Source organism: Lissotriton helveticus, chromosome 9 (assembly GCF_964261635.1).
Source record: "Lissotriton helveticus chromosome 9, aLisHel1.1, whole genome shotgun sequence".
NCBI lineage: Eukaryota > Metazoa > Chordata > Amphibia > Caudata > Salamandridae > Lissotriton > Lissotriton helveticus.
The window spans coordinates 616896606-616908646 of record NC_136070.1 but is presented as its reverse complement, the minus strand read 5'-3'; the positions used below and the strand labels follow the sequence as shown (position 1 = coordinate 616908646).

The 12041-nt window shown below is 47.3% G+C and overlaps 1 protein-coding gene across 1 annotated transcript in view; it reads right to left on the bottom strand.

Annotated features, from left to right (window-relative positions):
* The window catches only part of TTC9B (tetratricopeptide repeat domain 9B), a 205046-nt gene extending 193948 nt beyond the window's left edge, over positions 1 to 11098 (bottom strand). Inside the window, exon 1 of the mRNA XM_078660665.1 lies at positions 10641 to 11098. Coding sequence (XP_078516791.1) covers positions 10641 to 11076 — 436 coding nt within the window. The 5' untranslated portion in view covers positions 11077 to 11098. The remainder of the gene's footprint in view (positions 1 to 10640) is intronic.
* Positions 11099 to 12041: the final 943 nt, after the last annotated feature.

Genomic DNA, 12041 nt, shown 5'->3' with positions numbered 1-12041 from the left:
GAATCAAAACTTCCCGGAATTCCGAAAGATCGAAGACATACCTGTTAACAAACCAAGCAACTCTAATACAGGCATGGGATTGCATGGATTGGAATAACTGAAGAGATCTGTCACACATTGCTGAACAATTCTGAGCACTTTAATATCGTCCACCACTGCAAGTCCAAAATATCTATACCCTCTGATCGCTTCTTTACATCTCACGATGACACTCAGATATCGGCTGATAGTAACAATGCACATCCCAACACATCTCTCCACTTCTCTCTCCCTCCAGCCATGCTGGCTCGGGACCACAACTACACACAACATTTCTGATTGGACAACCCAGCTCAGTAAGCAGCTAAACAGACTATATCATATGAAATACCATAAAGAAACCTGCAGAGCTGTTAAAAGCTACCAGCACAATGAAACCCATAATAAATGGGCATCTGTCTCTAACACTTAGTCTTCCACCACAATGCTATCGTTGCGGCTCATAACACAATATCCGCATCTTGGTGGTCATTGTGTACGATATGGAAACAGTTCCGACACAGGATAAATAAAAGACAACACCGTTCCAACCACACACTTTTCATGATGTAGTGAACTACCCTTGTAAGCACATGCTTCAGTGTGCCACATAGGGGTATTAAACACAATATAAATGCTGCAATACAATACAATATCAACAAGATGAAAAGAGAAAGCAGTCAATCAAGGGCATAGCCACCATTAATGCAGCAGGTGAAGTGGATCTGGGCTCAGACCCCTTAGGGGCCGATTGAACCCAGATAACTGCTGTATTTTACTACTCTTGCAGTAGACAAAGGGGCCATTTTTCCATGACACCCTTGCTACACTATTGATGATAACAGCTTATCAGAAAATCCACACAAATTAATCTCTATTGAAGAATGCTGACCTTGATGTGAAGGGCCTTTTCTGTAGTAGAATGGATGTACAGTGGTGGCACAAGAGATAAATTAACATACCATATTACGTGTATTTGTAAAGCGCACGTTCACCCAGGGGGTGTCTTGGTTCAGCGTAACAGATATTAATTGTTACACACTCAACCTTCCAGCAGGATACAGATTCACCGACCGTGACAGCATCAACAAGCCAGGCAGAGAATCGCCATTATCCACAGGGACTCCATCAAATGAACCACCGCCACTGACAACACCATTCCAGAAATGGAACAGCTCTACCTCATTATCCAAACAGACGAGAAATCCACCATTAGGGAAACCCTCACCTACCTTCCAGCATGACCTCGAACCACCTTCTGCCACCTCATCACCGATTTCATTGTCCCCCTCACCATAGACTCCAAGGACTACATGTTCCTGGGTGACCTCAACTTCCACCTCAATGACACAATCAACCCTAATCCCGCCAACTTCCTCGACAGCATGAACAACATCGGCCTCACCAAACTTTGCACAACCCCAGCGCACATCACAGGACATACACTCAACCCCATATTTACCTCCAGTGCCTGCATCAAATACAACCACACCACCAAACTCCCATGGGCCTACCACTCCATTGTCCACTTTATCATAACTATCTGCATGTCCACTCCCCCCGGCGCAACCCAATACCACTTGTTGCTGTTGGAACTAGGCCTCAGTCCCCAAATGCTCACCCTCAACCTGCCAAAACACCACAACAACGTGGACCAGGACGTCAGAAGCTTCAACATCTGAATCACTGACTGCTAACAGCGTCAACCCCCTTAAGAACAAGAAACACAGAAGTTCCCCCAAGCAAGCCAGCTGGTACACTGAGGACCGCAGGACAGCCAGATGCCACTGCAATCCCCTTGACAGGAGGTGACGTGCAATCAAAGACTCAGCAACAGAACTGCCTATAAATCCCCACTCAACCCATACCACCGACAACTACGTGAGATGAGGAAATGAGGAAAAAATCCATGGCATCGTGCATCGAAGAAAGGAGCTTTTCTCCATAGTCAAGGAATTTACCAACCCCACAGTGGTGACAATCAACATCCCTCCCTCTCAGGACCTATGTGACAGCCTTGCAGATTTCTTCCATAACAAAATCGACCAAATCTATAGAAAATCCAACTTCAATTCAAGCCTGTAGACTTTTTCAGCAGCCATATCTCCACACACACGACCATCCCAAGGCTAACCATCTGGAACCACCTCACCACTTAAGACACCATCATGAAATCCATCCACTCAAGGGGCCACATCCAACCCATGCCCCCACCACATCTGTACCTAGGAGCATCCAGGACTGGCCTCAAACGTTCTACTCTATTCAACACCTCACTGGATTATGCCAGCTTCCCAGATGCATGGAATCATGCAGAAGTCAACCCCCTGCTGAAGAAACCTTCAGCGGACACCAACAAACTCAGCAACTACAGACACATCTCCCTGCTCCCTTTCCCAGCACAAGTCATTAAAAAAGCAATCAACCAACAATTCACCATCTGCCTGCAGCACAATCACCTCCTGGAAGACTCCAGTCTGGATTCTGCAGCAACAACAGCACCAAAACAGCCCTTATTGCAGCCACAAACGACATCCAGGACTTTTTCGACAAAGAGGAGACAGCTGACCGTATACTCCTTGATCTCTCAGTGGCTTTCAACACCAGCCCACCACAGACCCATCACCAGACTTCACGACAGAGGCATCCAAGGAACTGCCCTCAGATGGATCACCTCCTTCTTTGCCGGCAGAACACAAGGAGGCCACTTTCCACCCTGCACCTCTGAAATGAAACCAATCATCTTCAACATCTGCAAGACCCCCCACCCGGCCATCATAGTCAGATCCCACAGGCTCAATAATATATCCTACACTAACAACACGCAACTCATCTTCTCTGAAAACTCTACAGCCAGAGCCATCTTCCACCAACACATGACCAGCCTCACCAACTGGATGAGGTACAACTGCCTCAAGCTCAACACATACAAGACGGAAGTCTTGATCTTCGTCAGCAACAACTCCCATTGGGACACCTCCTGGTGGCCTACAGAACTAGGACCTACTCCAAACCCAGCTGAGCACACCAGAAACCTCAGTATCATCCTGGTCAGACAACTCACCATGAGGTCCCAAGTCAACACCATGGCATCCTCCTGCTTCTTCATCCTATGCATGTTATGTAAGATTTTCAGTGGCTTCTCCAAAACACGAGGTGCACCATTAGCCAAGCCCTCATCACAGTAGACTGGACTACGGAAATGCCCTCTATGTGGGAATCGAGGTCCACCTAGTTCAATGTCTACAGACCATCCAGAAGGAAGCAGCAAGACTCATCCTGGATCTCCCTCATCACACCCACATCACCCTCACCTAGGATAAAAAAAACTCCACTGGCTTCCGGTCCAGAAGAGATGCCAAATAACGTGACTAACCCACGCGTTCAAGGACCTGCACAACTCCAAACCTGCCTGCATCAACCAACCCCTGAGTTCCACCAACCCACCAGACAGCTCCACTCCACCTCGCTCTTGCTGGCTTACACTCTCCACAAAAGACACAGCAGAACAGGATGACCCTCCTTCTCCTACCTTGCAGCCAAAGCCCTGAACGGCCTCACCCTGCACTTCAGGATCTCCCCTACTCTACAGGAGTTCCCAAGGATTCTGAAAACATGGCTCTTCAACTAAGATCCTGGACCCTGCCAGCTACCTCACAGGTGACAAGCCGTGCTTTACACATCAACTGATTGATTGATTGAAGACCTGTTTAGCTTAGAACCCTGCTTCCTGGAGTTTTCCCTGAAGAAATGTCATGGGTTCACACCAGAGGCATACACCACACTTCAACACAAAAATATATACCCAATCATCACACATGGTCCTGCCACACACACAGACTGCCAGGTCTTTAACTACGCTGATGACACCCAACTCCTGGTCCGACTTGATAACACCAGTCAGGTGCAAGAATCAGTGAAAAATCTGCTCAGGTTTACTGTTAACTGGATGGCAAACAATTCTTTGAAAGTCAACCCGGATAAAACCAAGGTGCTGATTATTCCAGCTCAAAAAAGCCCTTGGAGTGATCTCTTTTGGCCTTCAGAATTAGGTGTGGCGCCAATCCCAATGCCAGTAGTAAAAAGCCTGGGCCTGAAAATTGACTCGGATCTGTCTATGTCCTGCCAGGTGTCTTCGGTTGTAGGCATCTGCACGGACTTACTCAGGAAACTACGGAGGCTTGTCCCTCTCCTCTCTACCTCTGCTCTACAATCAATTGTTTCCGCCACGGTCATTTCTCGGCTGGACTACGGGAACGCCCTTTATCTGGACATCCCACAGAAGCTTCTGAGGAGACTGCAGGCTGTACAAAACGATGCAGCCAGGCTCATTTTTAGTCTCCCTAGGAGTACGCGAGCCACGTCCCTACTACACAAATTGCACTGGCTGCCTATTGACCAGCGCGTGCATTTCAAGAGCCTGTGTATAGTCCACAAGGCCTTGTATGGGGATGCACCAAAATACATAAAAGATAGAGTGCAAAAGTACGTTCCCGGCTGGGCGCTACGCTCTTCTGAGGCCTGCAGGCTAGCCTCCTCCAGGTACAAACAAAAGACAAAAGGGGGCAGAGCATTCTCGCTCCTCCTTCCACGGATCTGGAATGATCTACTGGGGAACCTGCGCAAGGAATCGGCCCTGCTCCCCTTTAGAAAGCCTCTAAAGATCCACCTGTTTAGAGAGACATTGACATCTGTCTAAGCTCCGCCCTTGCAGCTACGCAGTGACCTGCTCTTTCTCTGAAGCACTTAGAGACCAGTGGTGATTTGCGCTATATAAAAATAAAGTAACATAACATAACATAACATTGCAGTCTATATTTTAAAACAAACTCAAAATCTATATTGTTGCCTAGACTCTCAAACCGCACCATGATTTTAGGGTGTGTGCACATGCGTGCATGGCGGGGCATGGATTAATGCATACTTTTAACAGCAAAGACGACACAACTCTCTTTTGCAATTTCTTGATCTGTTTTTCTGTACAAAGACAACATAGCAACATGTAAGAGACCTCTATCCCACCGAAATCAGTTAAGAGCGACTATGGACAAGATCTCATGTATACATGATTATGAGAGCACCGTGGCCTCGTGGGCAAGTCAGAGGGCTCTGCAACCTGTGAGTGTTGGTCTTGTTTGATTGTCTGCATCTTTATGTATTAGTTTGGGTGACCACCTCTTGGAAGTTGTTTGTGTTTGACTGCAGTGAGAATATTCGAGTGAGTCCTACCAGTTGTGTGGGAGAACCTCAGGAAAAGTGTTAGGCCTCAACCTGCGCCCAAAATGGGGAAAGAATGAACCCAAATGCCACCTGAGTAACTCCAGCCTTGGAAATTGTAATTAGGGAAACATGAACACTATCAGTGGAACCCCAAAGGCTGAAACTGTAAGCATTATGTAGGTCTTGAGCCACCAGCAGGCACAATTCGCAAGGCCTTCCTTATCCTGCAGCATCTCCGCAGCTCAGGCCGGCACTGGTGATATGGAAGAGAAGCGCAGAACCTAGAGCTACGCTTGTCCAGTGAGGAAGGAAGTAGGGCAACATATGACAGATTACAACTTAATGGCCACAGAACTGGTGGCATCTTGGTCCATGTTAGGGATTAAGCCTTGCCTATCAGGCCTTGCGCCTAGTTAGGTTCAAGCATGCTTGTTTGCTTGTGTGCCCTACCAGAACCCATGAGTGCCAATCCTGTGACTTGAATCACTTTGTGCTGTTTTTACTTCTAAGCTGAGATGAGGGGGGACTCACTTCTTGTGAAGGAGGAGAAACTCTAGTCCTACGTGGAGAGAAGACGACACTGGTGTCATGTGGTGCCTCCTTTTTCATGTGTTTCCTAGAACCAAATGTAAGTGTATGTGAGAGAGGGAGAGAGAGAGCCCTTCTCCTGGAGAAGCAAGATTATCTGTGTGATCAGGATGGCAATGGTGTAATCTCATAAATCCACTTGCACTGCATAGCTCCACCTTAAGTAACTGAGGTGGCTTTCAAGAGATCTCTATGTTCCAAAACCTATGCAAGACATTGCTAGGTGGTCTAAAATGCACCAGCACAAGTGGAGAGAGCAACAGCGCCATATCTAAATACATATGGTGCTATCAAATACATATGGTGATGTCTTGCTCTCTGCCTTTCACGCAAAGCACAGCTAGTTTAGTTGCTGGGCTGCGTTGCACAAGTTATTAGTAAATTTCATCCTTCCTGTCTATGTATTGTTCAGAACCTTTTAAGTTTTTTCTAAAGCTGAGGGCAGGAAGACCGAAGAAAAAGTACTTACAGTGTTCAGTTGGGGTCACCGTCCACTACTGGCAGCCCTTGCAGGGCTACACTTGCAACACATGGTGTATCTGTTTAAACAGTGTGCTTGTCACGTAGGTGTTGCACATGAAAGGTGCCACAGTCTGGGCTTGGCTGAAAAACTGTCTGCCAGACACATTTGGCATCTACAATGACCCCTCTGCTAAAAAGTGTCATTAGAAGTGGGCGGCCAGAGCAGATGTATGACGTTACAACGCATGCTTTTACCATGCATGCTGTTACAACGCGAGTATTACAACGCAAACCTTTACAACGCATTACACTTGGGGGTGCTGGATAGTGAATAGTTTAATTTACTATTCCAACTCCAGTCCCCGTGGACACTAGGGAAGGTGTTGGATAGTAAATTAAAACTATTCCTTATCCTAGAGCGCCCCCCAGTGTAATGCGTTGTAATGGTTTTCGTTGTAATACATGTGTTGTAACAGCACTGCGTGGTAAAAGTTGCGTTGTAAAGGATGTTTTACGGCCAGAGCATATGACCCTAATGTACTCAGGGGGGAACATCCTTTACAACGAAACTTTTACAACGCGGTACTGTTACCACACAGGTTTTACAACGAAAGTCGTTACAACGACTTGCGCTGGAGGGAGCTGTAGGATAGGGAATAGTTTTATTTACTATCCCGCACCTTCCCTACTATCCACGGAGACTGGAGTTGGAATAGTAAATTAAACTATTCCACTATCCAGCGCCCCCCAACGCAAGTCGTTGTTACAACTTGCGTTGTAAAACCTGCGTGGTAACGGTACGCGTGGTAAAAGCACACGTTGTACCATCATACATCCTACTCAGTCGCACCAACGAGCTCTCATGTTGCTATGTTACAATACTTTTAGACGGACCCATTGTTTTAGACTCTTGTAAATGCTCTTGCATTATCCCTGAGATGTGGGGACCGTCTCTTGAAAGGCGTCTCTGCCCCTTGACCAAGTTGACTGGTTAGAATTTTGTAATCTACAAGAAAAGAAGGGACACAGATGCACTTTTTTTTTTAATTGCTGTTTGTGATATCAACTAGTTCTGAGTTTTCAACATTCTGCATCAGGGCAGGACTGGGAACACAAAGCAGCCCTGGCAATTTTCTCAGACCGGCCCCTGGGGAAGCACTGTCTGGCGCCGGGAGGCTGGAAACACGTGCCTGCTGCTTCACTTACTGGCTCTACAAAACCGACCCCCAGTAACAAAAGCAGCCCCCACCCTTACAGCCTCCCAGGGAAAGGCACAATGCTCGGTAGGGCCAGTCCAGCCCTGGACAACCTGTTGCCGTCCCGTTTTGTAGTTTTGCTTTTAACGCTAGAAGTAAAAGCTCAGTAAACACAGACTGCTAGTGGCTGAAAATCCCAAACTGGCTGAAGTATTCAAACATAGAAAGGAGCCACGTTGTGCCTGTCATGCTTGTACTATATTAGGCCTCTAGTATGTACAATACATTCATATAACCACTGGTTTCTTTATTCTTTAAAGTTGATAAAATATTTGGGGCCCAAAAAAATTGTATTCGGGGGTATTTTCCATTTCACAGATTGGCTGCTTGCTTCTTAGCAAAATCAAACGTAAACCCTGTTCACATATTTTGTGTGAGCGCATTCTTTCATTCTACTGCATCAAGGAAGCATTGCTGCCGCAATTTGGTCTTTTGAGTAGTAACAAATGTCGACAAAGATTCCCTGACACATAGTAAAGGTACTTCAGGAGCAGCACCAGTGCCAACTTCCTTAGCACAATGATTGGACTCAATGTGTTAAAATGGCAAAATTGTTAAATAATACAGGAGACAAATGTGCGCATAATGCTTCATAACTTGCCTCTGTGTCGCCTAATTCAATGAACCCTCCTTCATGGGGAACATCCTTTACAGCGCAACTTTTACCACGCAGTGCCTTTACGACGCAACTATTACAACGCATGTCATTACAACGCATTGCGCTGTGGGGGGCGCTCTAGGATAGGGAATAGATTTAATTTACTATCCAACACCTTCCCTACTATCCACGGGGACTGGAGTTGGAATAGTAAATTAAACTATTCACTATCCAGCACCCCTTAGCGCTATGCGTTGTAACAGCATGCGTTGTAAAAACTGCGATGTAAAGGCATGCGTGGTAAAAGCATGCGTTGTAATGTCATACATCCCTCCTGCATAAATCAAACTGCTGGATTGATTGCATCCATTACTCTTAAGCCAGACTTTTCCTGGAGCCGGCAGAGAGAATCTGGTTTCCATTCGTCTGTGGGAGCTCTACTCAGGGACTTGACAATTAATCGCCCCCCCTCCCACCCCCACCCCCATTTATCAAGTGTTTTCCTGGTTCAGCCCAATATCATGGGAGCTATTGCATATACCTGTGTAGCACAGGACATTTATTCACCCCGCTCATCACTGGAGCAGGTGCAATTTTAAGCCTGCTAGTGCGCGCTCTACAAATTTACGGTCTGGCACAATTCTAGGCACAGTATTGACCATGCATTACCACAGGTGTTCCTTGCCCCGAGCCCTGATTTTTTGGGCACTGCGTTCCAGGGTCCATGAAGTAATTTGCCTCTTCTCTCCTACTAATGTACACAAACTTGGACTGAGAGTGGCACCCTCCCGCTCAGGTTAGCTCCTACTTCTACTAACATATCTACATTTTGTATCTTGCATTTTTGTACATGCTGGAAGTTTGGGAGCTACTTCGTGCTCTGAATTCTCTTCCCCTCCTGATGATGACCCTAGAACCTTGTTTAGGTTGAAACCTCGTTTGGCACAAAGACTTTTGAGACCTGAGTCCATCAAGGACCTTTGGACCTGATTCATAAAGGTAAACTTACATTTTTGCACAAGTTGACATTTTGTTTTGGTATTCACAAACTACAAATGAATAGCAAGTTGACAACTGCTGAAATTTTGCAGTTGAGGCGAAGAACTCCACACATAAGATATAGCTGTTCTATCTCTTTATTGGCAAAGTTCTCTGCCCTGCCAGCAGAGTCTGCACAGTAGTAAGCTTACTATTAACTCATAGTTTGTGATTACCCCAAAAAAACATAAATTTACACAAAAGTCTAAGGTTCATGTCAGGTAGCAGTCCTTTAAGTATATTTAAACTGGAATCTAGAACATAGAGTTAGAAGATGCATAATGCTGTGTGGGGCTAAATAATATGCACCTTATGTAATAATGATGTACAGACCATTGAACATGTTATATTCAGCTGTCCTGCCTTAAACATTTGTCAACAGAGATGTTTAAAACCACTTTTAAAAAAAATATATATGGTATTTCACGGCAAGGCCTGCACGGAGATTATAAATTGTCCAATGAATGAACTAATGTGTTGTAAACTTTTTGCCATTTTTTAGCTCATTTTTCAAATCCAAAGTTGTATTAACTTTGCATATTGTAGATTTCACTTGAAGTTCTAAATCTCTAATAAAACCTTGAACCTTGTATACTGTCAGAATGTAAGTAACTTGAATAATATGCAGTTCTGTACTAAAAACACCATTACCGAATTTTCCAGACAACTCTGTCAATGATAATTTCAAGACAGAATGTGAGCGCTGCATGGGAATTAGATTTTTAAAAAGTGTAAACATTGGGGTTATTTAGAAACTCGTGGGCTTTGTGTTGGGTGTTTAATTTTCCACATGTAGAATAGCATTTCATAAACAGTTGTATGACTTTGAGTAGGCCAGTTAGCTCCTATAGTAAGGTTTCTGCAAACCTTTTGAATATCTCTCGGAGGCGCGTGCACAGGCTAACCTCTGCATTGGTCGTGTAGCCATTCAAATAGTTTGGAGCCACCACTGGAAGTTAGAAAGGGAACTTATCAGACAGCGCTAGCACATGAAACCTGTATCTAACTGTGCACAGAAGTGTGGCTGTGTGTGTGTTTGTGGCTGTGTGTGTTTTTTAATCAGATGTATTCCAAATCATTCCCTTGTCTTTGTTGGCAGTGATCAGTGACTGAAAACAAAGGACTGGTGTCGCCTATATGCCCTTGCCTTTTGTAAGCATTTCTTGTTTATGTAATTGGTTTGCAGGCCTATTCGTTTGCTTCATACCTCACTTCAGCAGTCTCTAAGCGCTGTAAATAAGAAGTGTTATGACCCAAACTAATGATACTGGATTTTCCATCCGACTATGGGTGGAATGCTCAGTTGGCGTAGCTGGGATTCAAACAGGCGACTTCGGAATCAGCCCTTGTTTTAGCAGCGAGCGTTTAACTAACTGAGCCATCGGTATGTGGTGCGTTTGGAAACCGTAAATAATAACGAACATTAAAAAAGGACATTAAGGGTGGAGCTGGGTACCCACCGGTCAGGCTGTCGTAGCATTCGATCTCGGTGCACTCGATCAGCCCCTTCTGCGCCTCGGTCAGCCGGAGCCTGCCTTTGGCGGGCAGGTTCTCCTCGGGCCCTTCCGCCACGTGCACCCCTTTGAGCTGCAGCAGGGCCCGGTGGTACTTCCCGATGGCCTCCCGGAACTTCTTCTCCTTGTAGCAGCGGTTGCCCTCCGCCTTGAAATCCACGGCCCGCAGGATCTTGCCCTCCAGCTCCAGCTCCAGCTCGGGGCTGGTGTGGTGGTGGCCGCCGCCCCCTCCGCCGGCGGCCGGGCTCCGGGACCCCGCCTCCGGGCAGCCCTTGAGGGAGCGGCCGCTGTGCTTCTCCTCCATGTCTCTCACTGGCCGGCCATGCCTGTTGAACTCGAAAGCCTGTTTCCTCTGAATGATCTGGAAGAGTGTGCTGTGCATAAAGGACGGAGGCCGAGGGGTGTTGGTGCCTGGCGGGAAGAGGGCGCGGTGGCTGGCTGGGGTTCAGGGCAGCACTTAGCGCCTGCCAGCATCTACCGCAGCAGGGGCAGCGCCCTGCGCATCTCCAGCACCGCCCGCAGCTCGCCTGGCCTGATGGAGGGGTCTGAGCTCCAGCACAAGGAACAGGCCCGAATTATGTGAGGCACCGGGGAGGGGGCAGCTCCCGGGAAAGATGTGATCAGTTCAGGGAACCAGACGGGCTCCAGCTGAGCGTCGAAATCAGGCACTGCAGCGAATCCTTAGAACAAGAGAGAGCTCAAGCGAGCCCTAAGAACAGGGGAGAGCGCCAGCGAAGGTTAAGAACCGGGGAGAGCGCCAGCGAAGGTTAAGAACCAGGGAGAGCTCCAGCGAAGGTTAAGAACCAGGGAGAGCTCCAGCGAAGGTTAAGAACCAGAACCAGGGAGAGCTCCAGCGAATGATAAGAACCAAGGAGAGCTCCAGCGAATCTTACAAACCTGTTGTCGATTAGCTTCAGAGCCAGGGAGGGCTCCGGCTCGGCTTCAGAGCCAGGGAGGGCTCCAGTTCAGCACCAAGGACAGCGCTAACCAGCTTCGGAGTCGGAGAGCGCTCCAGTGAACTTAAGAGCCAGGGAAAGTTCCACGTGAATCTTAAGAATAAGGGTGAGCTCTGGCTCAGTCTAAGAGCCCCAGGGCAGGTGCTAGCCAGCAGCAGCTCCAGGGCAAGCTTCAGTTCAGCTTTAGGACCTACAACAGAGCCGCTCAACAGCAGCCGCCGGGAGGGTTGCAGCTTCAGAATCAGGGGGTCCTTAAGATTAGCTTCGCAACTGGAAAGAACTGTGCTGTTGAGGGACCGAGGGGGGAAAGCGTCAGTCAGGAGAGCTCCAGCTCGCCTTCAGCACCCAGGAGAGCCCCAGCTTTAGAGCCAGGCAGAGCTTAAGAACCCAG